Source organism: Myotis lucifugus, unplaced genomic scaffold (assembly GCF_000147115.1).
Source record: "Myotis lucifugus unplaced genomic scaffold, Myoluc2.0 scaffold_273, whole genome shotgun sequence".
Lineage (NCBI taxonomy): Eukaryota > Metazoa > Chordata > Mammalia > Chiroptera > Vespertilionidae > Myotis > Myotis lucifugus.
Window position 1 is genome coordinate 151298 of NW_005871321.1, and position 16441 is coordinate 167738.

Sequence of the window (16441 nt, forward strand, 5' to 3'; positions counted from 1 at the left end):
GAGGTTGGTGGGAAGGTGGTGTGGTGTGAGATGGGCACATGTGAAGACTTGTGTCTTGTTTGAACTCGGGGTGGGGGGGGGGCTGGTGCTCCCCTTCCTGTGATGGTGGGGGGTCTGCAGCTCAAGGCCAGGAAAGGGCTGTGCAGCGTCACCCCCACCAAGGCCGTGAAGGGCAGCCTCGGAAGCCAGTTATTCCAGTTATTCGTGGCTGCTCTGCCTTCTCCCCAGGTCCCCTGCCTGCTGATGGCTCATGATCAACCCCCAGGTGGATTTCCCAGCATTTTTCAAAGCAGGATTTAGCGAAGGCGAGCCAAATGGGAATTTGGAAGAAGAAAGGGAGGGAAACAGATGTGATGTCAAGGCTGAGAAACGACACCGTGGTCCCCAAGACCCTTTCTTTTAACATCCCTGCTGCATCGCGGAGTTCCCAATACAGGGTGGTTACAAAGGCAGACTTCCCCCGTCTCCCCTGTGCCAGCAATGCTGTGTGCGGAGGGGGCCCATGCGCCCCTGCCTCAGCGGCCCATCCTACAACGCTCACTACTGCACACCCAGTCAGCGCCAGGCTCGCTGGGAGGCCGTGTGCGCCAGACCGACCGCTCCTGCTGCCTAGTCGAGCGTGGGTTCGGTCTTGTGCTATCAGTGGGCTTTCCCGTCAGCCTCTCCACACTGTATCCCCAGGGCCCAGAACACAGTGGGAAGAAAAATTCATCAAATGAATGAAAAGCCAGACACCCATCCCCCTCCACGCCTAGCTCTGGGACCATTTCTGCTGCAGCCCAGGGGGGACCAGCACATCACACCAGCCTGGAGTCCCAAATTTCAAACCGCAGTTGCCCAGATGCTGACTGTGTCCCAGGCACCTTCTCTGTCCCTTTACATATTCTTTTTCTTATTTAGTATCTTCAGCATCCTGAAGAGCAGGTATTGCTCTCCATCTCACCAGAGAGAACACAGAGGCTCAGAGAGGTTAAGTAAATGGGGTGGTTACAGAACTCGCGGGAGGACAGTGAGGGTGCAGCCCCCGCAGGCCGGCCCCAGGGCCCCAATGCTGCCAGGAGCTCTGCCTGGGGACACACGGCATCTCTGCAAATCCAGCAGGTCCAAAGCCACTGCCGGCACGCCCTGGCCTTCCCTCAGCATCCAGCTCTGACAACCCAGCCTTCATTCCCCTGAGCAGATCCTTCAGGAAGTCGCACCAACCTTCACCTTCCTCCACCCCTCCAGCCCCCAACCTGGGTCCCTCTCTCCACGCACCGGGGCTCCTGAGCCAGCACCCCACCTCCGGGCATTTACACCCAAACTGGCCTCAGACCTCGCACCAAGTTAATAATTTTCCCTCCACTTTTTACTTTCATGACATCCCTCCTTTCTTAAAAACTTCCAATGACCCCCCCGCCCCACCCCACAATCCAGGGGGCAGCAAAGCATCATGGTTAAAGGGTTTCAAAGACCATCAGAACGGGGTTCAAACGCTGACTCTGCTCCTTCCATGCCGTGTGAGCTCAAGCAAATCCCCCAATAGCTTTTGTGGCTCAGTTTTCTTGGGTGTAAAAAGGGGTGCTAGCCCAGGACTGTCCTCCAATTTCCTAGTCATCAGCACCTGTTCCCCCTGCCACCAACAATATCACAGTTCTCTCCCTCTCTGCCTCCCTGAGCTCCCTAGCTGAGAACCCCGGGCCCCTGAGAATGTGGGCAGCCCCAGGTGGACGCCTTGGAAAGGGCTTGGCGCACGGCAAGTGCTCAGTAAGTGCTTTTGCATGAAGGAGTGGGTTTTGCCACTTCCCACCTCGCTGGGGAGCCCCTCCAGCCTCTCCCCCCAGGGGCTTTCTCAATGCCAAGAAGCAGTGCTGTGGTGACATGACTGTGAGTGAAGGGGAAACGGCGCCCTGCTGGGCCCGCTTGCACTCAGGACATGGCAGTGGGGCCTCGCTTCCCTCCTTCCCTCCTGAGTAGCGGAGGCCCCACCGCTCCCGTGTCCAGCTGCTCCCCCAGCCGAAGCCCAGGCCACACTCTCCATCAGCTGAAGTGCTGTTTTCCTAAGGATCCCTCTCAACAGCTTTGGCTTTTGTTACTAAGCGAAGGGAATCCATTTTAATCTTCCCCACACACGTGACTTCATCCCAGTTTAATTTTAAAAAATAGCCTCCGAGATGGGGTTTAGTGTATGCAAGCCTCTCCCTGCAGGGCTGGGCCGGGAAGGGGGCTCGGAACAAAGGAAAGGGCGACTCCATCCCAGAGCATCCACCTGGCCCTCCACAGCGGCGAGGCTGGTGGGGGGAGGGGAGTGTCCCGACACTGCATGGCACCTACGTCTGCTACAAAAATGTACTCGCGGTTTATCTGGAATCAGATGTAAACGGGCGTCCTATATCTTTATTAGCTAGACCTGGCGAACCGTGTCAGTCACCACGGGGCCAATGGTTTCCGGGGTGGGGGCTGCGTCTGCGCTATGGTTACCAAACTTCACTACTTGTCCCTGAGCCCGGCTCCTGTCCTGTGTGCGGTCCCTGCATGCCCAGCACACCACTTACTTCTGCCTCCTCCTCAGCATGAATATCTGAGAAGTCACAGGTTTTGCTGTGCTAGTCACATTCCCCCTCAGGCCTGTTTAATAAACACAGATTTGAGTCCTGAACAGCCGACCTCATTCCAGAAGGGCAGAGCCTAGCCCCAAAGATGGAGCCTAGCCCAAGAGCCTAGCCTCACCTAGCCCTGGGAGCAGACCCTGGTCCGAACACCAGAGAGAGAGAGAGGGAGAGGGGGAGGGAGAGGGAGAGGGAGAGAGGGAGGGAGGGAGAGAGAGAGAGAGAGAGAGAGAGAGAGAGAGAGATATTTGTGAGAGGCAGCTCACGCGTGACCCACCTGGGGAACAGGTGTGAAATAGGAATCATACTCGGGAAACCCCAACTGAATGGGGGTATGTGAGCCCGTCTTCCTTGTCTCTCTCCAATCCTCTCTCATCTTCCTTCTTCCTCCAGGGCCTGTTTTAAACCTGAAGTTCTGGACGGGGCTGGCCTTGGGGTCCCCACACAGCCCTCGACAGCATCTGGGTTGGTCTGAGGCTCCCATTTCTCTGTGTCCAGTTCCCTCTCAAATTCTCTCCTTGTTGGGGAGCTTCCCGAGGTCCGGGGACCTTGTCAGCACAGCTGTCTGCCTGCTTGCTCACTGTCATTTGGAGTCCACAAACCAGTTTCAAATAAACCCAGTGTCCCCTGCTGCTCACAGCAGGCCCGTGGGGCCAGCGGGCTACGAAGCCCCATGCCTAGGGTGCAATGGAAACATGCCCCTAGGTCTGAAACCAGGCCACCAAACAGAGGAGCCATGTGCCCTGCACAGCTCTCAAGTACCGTCCGAGACTCAGTGTTCCCATCTGTAAAGTGGGCATGACACTACCCACACTTTTTGTGAGAACCAAAGGGGACCACTCGGTACAGAGCCTGACACCACAAGAGAGGCTTTCAGTAGCTTGTCCTTTGCTTCCCTTCCCAATGGAGGCCACAGGTTGGGATGCCAACTGATTTGTTCAAGGTCACTGGTCACGCAGGAAGTGAACAAGGAGCCAGCACCTGAGCCCAGCTTTCCACATTCTTCCTACCACCCTGTGCCGCCCTCATCCCAGCATGTGCCTGGCACACGGGAGGCATTTAGTAACTGGTGAAGGGACAGGAGGGATCGCCCTTCCTCCTCTCCACTCACTTCCACTCGCTTCCCCTTTTCCTTTGGTTTGTGAACTTGGATTTGGCAAGTTAATGGTCTTGATCTGACTTCCCTGCCCCCCACCCCCTGCACCTAAAAAAAACCCTAAGAGCTCTATGCGTTGATTCATTGAAATGTTACTTTTTCTTACCGATCGAAGCCAGCTTTGAGTTAGATGACATGGGTCAATAAGGCAAAAAGTAAAGAGGCTGCGACCACCAGCCCTGCAGATGGGGAGACCGGGGCCCAGAAAGCACGGGGACGGGTCTGGGGCCAAAGCCCAGACCCTCAGAATAATTAGCCAAGAAAAATTCACATTGCCCAGAACTCATCAAGACATGACCCCCCGGAGGAAGGAGAGACAGGTGCAAAGAGTGATGGAGTGTCCAATATTGCTCAGCCTGCCATCGGGCGCCGATGGGGAGGACATGGAAGGATAAACGAATAAAGGTGGCTTGATTTTATTTGTCACCACTGCCTCCTATTTATCACCAGCGATGGAGGAACGGAGGGCGGACCATGGGAATGCCCTTCATTTCAAGGCAGAGGAAAGACTCCTCCATCATCCACAGCCCATCGAGTGACAGGCTCAGATCTGGGGTGCTCTGAGGAGAGCATGCGGGGACAGCAGCAAGGACAGGACACAGATCTCCCCCGAAGCTGGCCAGCCACCAGCGGCAGGCACTCACGTCCTCTGGGCCTGAGGTCCACGGGGAAAGAGCTCAGCAGGCTTGGGAGTGACCCCACTCAGGGAAGGGTCCCCTCTTTCTCCCTGAGACCCAGGGAGAATAATTTTTCCGCGCTAAGCCTTCTTTCCCTCAAAACTCAGGACTGAGACCACCAACTGTTACACTGTTATGCAGGCGAAGTGAGCGGCCATCTGGTGTGTGGTTGTGAGCACAGACCCAGGAGTCTGCCCTCTGGGTCTAAACCCAGACTCTGCCACTTGCTCTCTGTGTGACCTTGGGTAATTTCCTTAACCCCTGCGTGCCTCAGTTTCCTTCTCTCCCACGTCAGGTAGGAGACCTGCCAAGTACTGAAAACAACCTAAATGCTCACAGAGGAGAGTGGCTGAATCAAGTCAGGCAGAGCCACACCGTGCAGCTCCAAGCAGCCGCAAATAAAAACAAAAAACAAAGACTTCTGTGCACTGACACGAAGTGATTTCCAGGATATTCGATTTTAAAAGTTAAGGTGCAAAATAATACCGATAGCATACTGCCTTTCGTCAAGGAAAGGAGAAAGAATACATGTACCTAACTGCTTTTGCAAAAAAGAAACAGGAATAAACCAAAAACCAGTTTGTTTCGTTCCCTGCGAGGAGCAAGGAGCGGGAGGAGTGTGGGGGAGAAGGGATACTCTGCGTATACCTTTTTTTTGCATAATTTTGATGTTTTAGTTCCTCAAAGTGAAAGTAAATCAATAGGGGGGAGCCCAGTTGAATGCCAGTGGAAACAAAGGGGCCTGTTTCAAATAAGTAACAAAACTAAGCTGAAGAGGAAAAGGAACAACTAACCCAACACAAGACTTTGACTCCAAACCCTCAGTTTAAAGACAAAATGAGTTGCTAACAAATGAGAACCTCAACTTAGCGCGTTTGTTTTCCACAGTGGAATGCACGAGGCAATTCTGAAACTGCTTTTGTCTCGTAAGATGGGGCAAGTGAGTAAATATGTTGGGCCTTCTAGATGAGAACCAAGTGCCCCCTCAGGGCCAGCACTACGCTCGGTGGGGGGCTACAGTAGGTACAGTATCAGTTTCCTAGAGCCGCTGTGACAAAGTACCACAAACCTAACGGCTTCAAAGAACATGGACTTATCCTACAGTTCTGGAGGTCAGAAGTCTGACATGGGTCTCTCTTGGGCAGTAGCCTCACTGGGAGCCATTATGACCAAGGAGGCGGGGAGCTTTAAAAGCCAGGCAGTCAGACTAAGCAAACTGAAGGTTTATAGTTTATTAAGCTCCCATTCAGAGGCCAGTTCACAAATCCAGCCAAGACAGCAACCTAGGAAGGATGGAGGTGGCGGCACAGCCAGCAGGGAGAGCCTAAAACAGTCACCCAGCATGTGCGGGTTTCTCGGGAGAGAAGTCACCTCCCAGCTCCTTGGGAAAGCTGTTCGCCCTCTGTGCGGACTCATCAGCTACCTGAGACTTTCAGAGGCCTTTACCCGCCAGCACCCACACTCACACAATTAGGGCTGCCATTTTGGGGTGCATATCATATGCCAGGCACTGGATTTTACATGCATAGCTCATTGTGTCCTGACATCATCATCATCATCATCATCATCATCATCATCATTATTATTATTATTACTAGAGGCCTGGTGCACAAAATCATGCACAGTGGGGTCCCTCGGCCTAGCTGGCGATCGGGGCCAATCAGGGCATCTCATCCAGTCCCAATCAGGGCTGATCAGGGCCGATGGGGACCGGCCGGCCTAGGGGAGGGACCGCGGGAGGTTGGCCATGGGAGCGCACTGACCACCAGGGGGCAGCTCCTGCATTGAGCGTCTGCCCCCTGGTGGTTAGTGCATGTCATAGCTGTCGTCCGGTCATAACGGTCGCTTAGGCTTTTATATATACAGATTATTATCCTATATAATAAAAGGCTAATATGCAAATCGACCAAATGGTGGAATGACCGGTCGTTATGACGTGCATTGACCACCAGGGGGCAGACGCTCAATGCGAAAACTGCCCCCTGGTGGTCAGTGTGCTCCCACAGGGGAGCGCCACTCAGCCAGAAACCGGGCTCACAGCTGGCCAGTGCAGCGGCGGTGATGGCAGCCTCTCCCGCCTCCACAGCAGTGCTAAGGACCCCTCAGGGGATGTCTAACTGCAGCTGGCAGGTGGACATCCCCAAGGGGCCCCAGACTGTGAGAGGGCACAGGCTGGGCTGAGGGACCCTCCCCCCACCCCCGCAAGTGCACGAATATCATGCACCGGGCCTCCAGTTATTATTATAAACATTAGTAGTCGAGAGCCTGGAATCTACCTGCAGCACAGCCCCGCCTCCACAATCCCTGGGAAGGGAAGCAAGATGCCATCTCTGAGATTCAGGGCTCGTGGCCCCTCCCTGGGAGCGAAAGGTGGCCCCTGCACTCTGGGAGAGGCAGCCCGTCCTCTAAGCTGGAGCTCAATAACATGTAAGTTATTACCCACCTCTTGCTTAAAGAGCCAGGGGATTTCCAAGTCCCCAAAGCAATCAGGGGCTGCTGTGGGGCCGGGGCTGGTGCGCCAGCGAGAAACCGAAAGGAACAGCCTTGGGTGCTTCCCTCCCAGAGGAACTGTATGTCTGTATAGTAGCTCATGGGTACACACATCTCTATGTATCTACCTGTGTATGTATATACACACATACTTTTTCTTGTATGTAAAGGAGTCCACACTGATACCAGCAGAAACCAAACGGGCCTCCCCCCCTGGGATGGCCTCAGGGGCGCAGGTGGTGGGGCCAGGCAGGATCTGGGAGGGCCACACTGGGCTTCCGAAGCTTGCTGGCTGATGTTTAGGACTAAGTGTCCTTTATTTCCTCTCTTTGCAGTCTCTAGATATTTGGTCAAATTAGGGTACTAAGGAGGTGACAGAAGAAAGCAGGTGGCCTTTAAAGGGCCTGAAGAGCTAGGCCCTCGATCCTGAGCAAGTCACTGCCCCTCTCTGAGCCTCAACTGCTCACCTATTAAACGGTGCTATTAATGCCCGCCATAGGGCTATTGGGAGGAATAAATAAGAGTGTATCTAAAGCGTTTGGCACAGCACTTGGTCCATAATAGCTGGTTAATAAAGAGCAACTGCTCTCATCATTATTCTTTTTAAATGCTAGTCGATCTTGGCTGTCCTTAAAGGAACAAACAAGGTTTTATGGCCCATTCTTTGGTGGCGTTTGAAGCTGTAGGGGAAGGTGCACAGGAATAAGAGAGGCTGAAGGAATAAGTGCGGGAGGGGAGCCAGCCCCTACCGGGAGGGTGGGAGAGCTCCAGGTCCCAGGCTGCGCCCAGGGCGCACGCTGGGAGGTGCCTGCCCCCTCCGAGGAGCTCTCCTTCCCAGCAGGGGACTTGCCCTTTCCCTGGACCCGCAGGGCCCCAAGGAGCTCAGTGAGCGCTGGGAGGCAGGCAGAAGGCAGCACTTGCTCCCGGGAAAGCTCTGCAGGGCAGCAAGGAGTCTTGTTTACAAAGAAAGCCTGTTCTTGGCTCCACCGCCCACACACCAAGCCCCTTTATTCCACTCAATATGCCTAATTCTACTGAAAACTGCAGTGACAATACATGGAACTAATCAGTCCCGGATGCCCGAGTGGGTGTAGGCAGGCACTTGCATATCCCAGGGACCGTAGAGGGCAAAGGAAAATGCCGGCAGGGAACACGGAGTGCTTTCCTGGGGTGGACACTGGAGATGGAAATCCTCTACCGCAGGCGGGCGTTTTAGGAGCCAATAAAGCCTTCGATGGCCTGCAACTGAGAAGCAACGGACGTGGCCAGAAAACTTGTACGGGATACTTTTCCTCTGCCTTGTTTCAAAATGGAAATCACCTTACTGAAGCCGTTCGCATGATTATAAAATACTCTGTTCAGACACTGCGCAAGGACATAAAGAAGAGGGAGAATCTTCCATAATCTCCTCTCGGCCAGATCACCGCTGTTGACATGTGGGAAGAGGTTGGTAGATGCTTCTCTGCGCATTTTTATGTCCAGCCTCAGGACGAGGAATAAGGAGACTTCTCAAGCACAGCTGGTTTGTTTTCATCTTACAAATGTGTCTCCCCTGCTGCCCTCGTTGTGGTGGCTGTCAGGAAGCTCAGAGCCAACTGTGTCCTGCCTGTGGCTGGGTTTGCAATCCACATCGCAAGTGTTCTGGAAAGATTCTCACTCCGGCTTTATCTCTTCCCTCTGCCCCCTTGTTCTTCCTCCCAATCTGGAAACAGCCTAAGTGCCCATCAGTAGATGAATGGATTAGAAAACTGTGGTACTTCTACACGATGGAATACTATGCTGCTGTAAAAAAGAAGGAATTCTTACCATTTGCAACGGCATGGATGGAACTGGAGAGCATTATGCTAAGTGAAATAAGCCAGTCAATGAAGGAAAAATGCCACATGATCTCACTCATTCATTGATAATAAAGACCATTATAAACTTATGAACAATAATAGATACAGAGGCAGAGCTGCCTCAAACAGATTGCCAAACTGCAGCGGGAAGGCCGGGGAGGCAGGAGGGAGGGGGGTAAGAGATCAACCGAAGGACTTGTATGCATGCATATAAGCATAACCAATGGACATAAGACACTGGGGGGTAGGGGAGGCCAGGGGATTGTCAAGGGCGGGGGGAAAAAAAGGACACATATGTAATACCCTTTGTAATACTTTAAGCAATAAAAAAAAAAGAAACTGAAAAAAAAGTATCTTTACTCTGTGTTTTGAAACTACCTTCAAACTCTTTTTTTTGTAATTTGGGGGGGAATAAATGGAATTAAAACTGCATACAGGCTAAATGCAATGTGGTGTGCTGGATTATACTGTATTCTAGAACAAAAGTGGGAAAACTGAACTCTGCCTATGAAGTCTGGAGTCGGTTTAGCAGTATAGTACCAATAATGTCAGCTTCTCAGTCTTGGCAAATGCACCTGCTTACACAAGATGTTAATACCAGGGGAAGCTAGATGAAGGAAAAGGGGACCTGTCTTTCCAACTTTTCAGGAAATCTAAAATTATTTCAAAATAACAAATTTACTAAACACAATCTGCATACAGACTACTAGGAGACTGTTTCCTCTTGGAGACCCAACAAGGTACCATCTTAACTGGCTGAGAGCACAGCAAGCGCCCAGACCCAGGGCATTTCAGAACCAACTAGAACCAGCCAGCTGCTGTGGAGCACCTACTACCCACCCGCTGGCCTGGTTCCGAGCACAGTTCAGAACCAGGACCCCGATTCCCAAATGCCAGTCCTGGCTTTCCCTCTCACTAGCTGTGCAAACTCTGTCTCAGATGCTGTGCCTGTGAAATGGGCTAGCAAAAGAAGGCATTTAACAGCGGTGCTGGTGGCTTAAAACACTTGGGAAAGAACAGATTGTCCCAGTCAGTCCCAGCTGTATAACAAAGCAACTGGGTGGTTCAGAGCAACAGACATTTACTCCCTCTCCCCTCCCCGTTCTGGAGGCTGCAAGTCCGAGATCAGGGTGCCAACCTGGTCCGGTTCTGGTGAGAACTCTCTCCCAGGTGCAGACCACCAACTTCCCCTTATGTCCTCATAGTGGAGAGAGGGCTAGAGCGCTCTCTGGGTCCCCTTTTTTAAGGGCACTAATCCCATTCCTGAGGCTCCACCCTCGGGACCTAAGCACCTCCCAGAGGCCCCACCTCCTAGCACTACCAAACTGGGGGTGAGCACTCACACATATGAATTTGGGGAGCACACTAACGCTCAGTCCATATCTTAGACATTCGGTATTTAACCTGTTGTGAATGTCATTGTGAGTTCATGCCTCCTTTCATCCTTTCAGTGATCCTGAGGAAGACACGTTATTTGTTATGATTCCCTGGGAAAAGGACAGGAACCCGGAGAGGTGAAGGGATTCTCTAAGGTCATATAGCTATTAAAGCAAAAGCGAAATCTGGGGTTTGAATCCAATCTTCCTGGCTCCAAACACAGAGCTCTTCCCGCTACACTGTATTTCCTAAGACCGTGGTTGGCAAACCACGGTTCGCGAGCCACATGCGGCTCTTTGGCCCCTTGAGTGTGGCTCTTCCACAAAATACCACGTGTGGCACGCACGTACAGTGTGATTGAAACTTCATGGCCCATGTGCAGAAGTCGGTATTTTGTGGAAGAGCCGGTATTTTGTGGAAGAGCCACACTCAAGGGGCCAAAGAGCCGCATGTGGCTCGTGAGCCACGGTTTGCCGAGCCACAGTTTGCCGACCACTGTCCTAAGAGAAGCTGACACGACAGAGGCCTGTCTGTCTCCATAACAAAGGGCCTGAATGCCCCTGGGGGGAACCTGACGCTCTACATAGAGGAGAGGAAAGGTCGTGGGGGTCAGAGTGGTGTTCAGGGGATCCGCTGGCACCCTGCATTCAGGCCCTTTGTTATGGAGACACAGTCTCACCTCCTGCTGCGTTGAAATCAAGACTGCCTGGGCCCAAATCCTGCTCTGCATCCCATCGGCTGTGCGGCCTTGGGTTAGCCTGCTTAACCTCTCCATGCCTCGGTTTACCCAGCCGGAAACGTGGGTAAGAATGACGTACCCCACAGGATGGCAGGAAGGTTCCAGGAGATAACACCTGTGAAGTCAATTACGAATGCTGGGCACACAGTGAGCCCTCTTTGAGACGTGAATTAATAATATTTCAATAACTGCTGGTTGCCCTGGATCAAACGCCAGCCCCGACGCTGCCCCAGTACAACCCCAGCCCAGCTCGTGGCTCTCTCTCCTCTTCCCTCCCCAAGCACCATAATAAACTCTGAAGTCAGGGCCATCGCAGTCCATCAGCAGTGTTTGCAAAACAGCAGCCAGGAAGAGCCTGGCTGCCCGGTGCCCAGCACCACGTGGGAGGCACCCTGCGCTGAGGACAGTGGGAACTCGGGGCGTGGGAGATGGGACACAGCTCCTGCCGCTCGCTCTGAGCTGTGAATGGGAGGCATGCAGCCGGGCAAGGGCTCCGGCTGGGGCCAGTCCCGAAGGTGGATGCTGAATGCGCTGCTGGAAGTCTGACCGCAATCAGCCTCCGAGAGCTCCCCGCATGGCTCAGGTGGTCCCTCCCACCCCCACGACTGCAGCCCCGCACCTCACCCCCTCCCGAGAGAGTGGGGGGCCCCTCACCTTGAGCCCACTGCTTTCTGCTTCAGAGCCCGGGTCCACGCCCGTGACGTAGATGCCGAGGCCATACTCTGCTCCCCCGCGGATGGTGAGGCCCAGGGACCGGCCGTCCCCCAGCACCAGGTTCACCTGCAGCAGGGACAGGACACAGCATTGAGGGCCATGAACTTCGGGGGCCAGCGGGCTGCAGTCACTCCTAGTCCCTGAGGGGCACATGGATTCAGGTCTGGCTGAGGGGCCGGGGCAAGGGGAGGGCAAAAGCTCCGAATCTGGAATCTGGATAGTGCACAGCCCCTGGGGTCACGCAGGATTCTGTTTGTATGGAGCGCGGCAGGGAGGGAGAGGGAGGAACAAGACTAGCCTATGTGCGGGGCTGTGAGCGAGGCCACGCCTGGGCCTTACGCAGGGGAGAGAGGCTCAGACTGGGATTTTAGAAAGACTACTGGGGAGGGGAACAGGAGAGAAGGGAGAGGCAGGATCAGACCAGCGAGGCGGGCTGAGGACAGAGTGGGTAGTCCCCACCAGGAACCCCCACTTTGCCAGGTAGAGCAAACCCCCTCTTCCATATTGTGCCTTTAGGCCTGGAACCAGCCGAACTCAGCCCTGCTCACTGGGTGACCTGGGGTCTGTTCTCCTGCCCCCCCACATACCCCCAGCCCTCCCCCCCCTCACATGGTCCCTCCAGCTCCAGGACACAAAGATTCTGGGGAGAGCCCAGAGGAGCCCAGGAACACACAGATGGCAGGAGTCGCCCTCTGAATACTGAGGATGGAAACAAACCTCCCGCCTGCCCGCCACCTCCCCATAAATCCTTCACAGGGAATAAAATGGAGTCTTTATTACAGAACCGTAATAACAGTCCCATCAACCACACAGTAATCGGCCTCAATCACTTGCTGGAAATTCAGCTGGCGTTTGGTAGGAAACAAAATTCACAGATGGGAAAGGACAGTCAGGAGAGGCAGCCTGGCTCCATGAAAAGAAGGCCACGCCCACCAATAATAGGCACGTAGTAATAATAACTCACTAGATTAGCTGGGGACTAGATGTATTTCTAAATCCCAGGCACTTCACATGCATTAATTACCTCATTTCATCCCCTCTCCTCCTCTGCGGCTTTATTCTTATACCCATTTTCCAGATGAGAAAACTGAGGCTGGAGGATGAAAGGATGTGGCCACGGTCACAGCCAACAGCTGGCAGAGGCCAGGCATTTACGCGGAGCACCACACGGACTCCTAAAGGCCCGAGTTCAAATCCTGCTTCTGTCCTTTACCCCTGGGCAACGGTGGGGCAAGGCCCATCACGTCTCTGACCTTCAGTTTCCCCACCAGTGAAATCCTCGCACACAACCTACACGGAGCAGGCACCGCCATCCCCCCTCCTGCCTTGCCTAGAACCCCGACCCTGCCCAGGAAGCAATATGAGCAACCCCCGGAGATGACATCGATAAGCATTTGGGGGCAAAAATACATGAAAGGAACCTAGCGCCTTGCTGGCATTCGATCAGTCATGGTTGCCCCTGGAATGAATGACTGTCCCAGACACTGTGCTCTGTGCTTACACACACGACCAGTGACCCTGGAAAACAGTCCCACGTGGCTGCCGTGACCATCCCCAAATCCAGGAGCGGGAAGCCTCAGTGGCTCACCCAACGTCAAGGGACGCTCTCAAGGCCACACGGTCAGGAAGTTCTAAAACCAGGTGTGATATTGTGATTTGTAACAAGAAATATGTATATTTAGTCTTCAACCCCATTCCTAGCACTGAGCTCTGTTAACCCGTATAAATTCCTAAGTGGTAAGAGCAGTAGGAGCAACCTTTGTTCTAATGAGGTGACTCTGGGTGGGTTCCTGGATGGCCCCTGCCTGGGGCCTGGACACCAGAAAGACCAACCCATGATGAGGAGTCTGGAATTTTCACCTCCCACCCCCATTCTCCAGAAAGGGAGAGGGGCTGAAAGGGAGTTAACTGATCGGGCCTATGTGAGGAAGCCTCCACAAAGTCCCAATGGTAAGGGTGCGGGGGAACATGTGAACGTAAAGGGAGAGAGGCACATCTGGAGAGAGCACCGGAGCTCTGCGTCCCTCCCCACACCTCTCTTCCATCTGGATGTTCATCCGTATCTTTTATCCAGTCCTTTTACAACAAACTGGTAAACAGTAAGCAAACTGCTTTCCTGAGTTCTGTGAGTTGCTCTAGCAAATTAACAGAACCCAAGGAGGGAGTCATGTTATATCCTCTGTTAACCATTTGTACGTCATAAGCGCCTATAGACGCCAGCGGTGGACCTTTTTAAATTAAATTAAAAATATAGTAGCAGTTAACTGGTTAACTCTGCAAAGAACAGTGTACATATGGGTTTAATCAAACAGCAAATGTTCCCTGAGCTTCTAGCATGTACTGGCCAGTTGCCAAGGCGTTTTCGTCTTCATTCATTCATTCACTCCATACTTACTGAGGGCCTGTGCTGTGCGAGCCACTACCAGGGCACAGAACGGAGATCCTTACCGCCACGGAGCTGACCCAGTAGTGGGGAGAGTAGGCCCTGTTATTGTCTTCATTTTACAGAGGAGAGATTGAAGCCCAGAGAGGTTGTGTCACTTGTACAAGGTCACCCAGCTGGTAAGTGGGGGAGGCAGGATTTGAACCCAGGCAGCCTGGCTCCAGAGTCTTATCCTTTCTGCCACGTGGACACTAGCCTGTTTAACCCCCAGCAGCAATCCTGTCCTTGTTTACTGCAGCTGTAGAGGCTGAGGGTTAGCCCAGAATGGGACGCTGGAATAAGGAGCCCCTCTTCGCCTCTGAGGGCGTGACAGTGTCCCGAGAGCAGAGAGGTCTCATTTGCAGAGAGCTCCGTAAGTTCTTCCTCCCTGTGCCTCCCTGCCGCCTCACGATGGTGCTCACACTCCAGTGTGGAGAAGAGCATCACTGGGAGGGCTGAGAAAACAGATCCAACTTCAGAGGGCAGCTGAGAGTTTTCAAAGGCACTTTTGTTCCACGTGTGATTTTTATATCACGATTACCCTGAGCACTCATTTCCCTAGACCCGTGGTCGGCAAACTGTGGCTCGCGAGCCACATGCGCCTCTTTGGCCCCTTGAGTGTGGCTCTTCCTAAGCCTTAGGAGTACCCTAATTAAGTTAATAACAATGTACCTACCTATATAGTTTAAGTTTAAAAAATTTGGCTCTCAAAAGAAATTTCAATCATTGTACTGTTGATACTTGGCTCTGTTGACTAATGAGTTTGCCAACCACTGCCCTAGACGGTGCATCCCCACTGGGGCTGTATTAGGATTTCTGCAGTTGGGTGGGAAGTCCATCCAGGAGTCTGGTCACAGCTATTTAGAATATTAGATGAGACCAGGCCACTGGACAGAAGAGTCAGGCCCAGGAAGCCAGAGTGAAGGCTCCAGGGACATGTCCCCAGGGCCCTTCTCAACAAGGATGTGGGGGTTCCATGTTGTGTCAGCGAGAGCAGACACGAGGACAGGGCAGAAGCTGCTGTTGGGAGCTCTGAGGTCTGTGAAGGCCTCCTTGGGGTGGTCTAGGGCAGCAGTCGCCAACCTTTCAGACCTCACGGACCACCAGTTGGCGACCGCTGGTCTAGGGTCTCTGCTGCCTTCTGAAGTAGTGGGCCTCCAGGGAACACAGTTCTCTCAGCCTCTGTCTTCTGCATTCCTAGGTAAGTCACTCCTAGACACCCAGAGGTCACCTTCTCTCCTCCCAACCCTCCCATCCACTCACTTCCAGGGACAGGGTCCTTCTCGCCAAGCCTCGAGATGCCACGCTTGTTCCCACCTCAGGGCCTTTGCACGCGCTGTCCTTGCTGCCTGGGATTTTCAGCCCCGACGGCACATGGTGGCTTTTTCTTCCTCTCTCGGTCTCACTCAGGAACCATCTCCTCGGAGCGGCCCTACCTGACCACCTCATCCGGAGCAGTGCCTCCCTCCCCATCCCTCTCTATCCCCTCTCCTGATTTTACTTCTTCCATCTGTCTTCACCACTTTAATGCTCTTGCTAACTTATGTTCGTTTCTGGATTACTGTCTCACTCCTCCCAGGACCTCCTATTCCACTTCCCACAGCAGCCTCAGGCACACCAGGAGCTCACTAAGTACAGGGGGCCTCCTGCATGGGCCCTAGTTGCTGAATCTCCGACCCCTCATGTGTAAAATTCGGATAAGGATACCTGCCCTGCAGGGTGGTCTGTGGATTCAGTAAGATGCTGTAAGTACAGAGCCCAGCACCCAGCCAGCTCTCCACCAGCGAGAATTTCTACTCTAAGATTATGTCCTACCCCGAGGGACGGGGCTGGAGAAAAGGATAAAGCAAGTTCTCTGCCTAACCCTGGAAGGCCGGGCTTGGAAATGAGTCAAGGCCACAGGTACTGCTGCTTTCTCAAGACGGCCAGAGAGCAAGGTCGCCGGGGGAGGGGAGCACGGGGGCCGACCCCCACCCAGCCCTGCCTCCTCGGAAGAAGCCCAGGCGGATTCAGTGGTGCCTACCAGCTGGCTACCCACTGCCTCTCGCCTGGCACAGAGGCGGCTGCCATCTCTGTCTCGCCTGCAGATCGATGTTTGAGCACAAAGAACACAAAACATTAAATAAATGTTACGGTCTTATCGACAGGAAAGGAAAGCTGAGAATGTCTCCGGAGGGGAGGCTCTGTGGCCTCCAGGCTGCCAGAGTCAAAGTGCTGGAGGACCAGAGAGCTGCTTGCAGGTATGACATTCCTTGTCCCAGGATCGACTTGGGGGGGGGCGGGGTGCAAACAGCCCCCAGAGTAAAGTTTAAAACATCAGGGGGGCCATCTCTCAGTCCTTTCCACAGTATTTTAAGAACCAGTCGTGCCTGGGGAGAGGCGGGCCCTGTAGGGGGCGTCTGTTGATGCCCCTGTCCCTCTCCTACAGGTTACCACATCC

General features: G+C 53.6%; 1 protein-coding gene across 10 annotated transcripts in view; it reads right to left on the bottom strand.

Moving 5' to 3' along the window:
* The window catches only part of WHRN (whirlin), a 63549-nt gene that overhangs the window by 22156 nt on the left and 24952 nt on the right, over positions 1 to 16441 (bottom strand). For all 10 annotated transcript variants that reach the window (XM_006099355.3, XM_006099354.3, XM_014464878.2 and 7 more), the window contains exon 3: positions 11520 to 11645. In XM_006099355.3, the coding sequence (XP_006099417.1) occupies positions 11520 to 11645 (126 nt within the window). The remainder of the gene's footprint in view (positions 1 to 11519; positions 11646 to 16441) is intronic.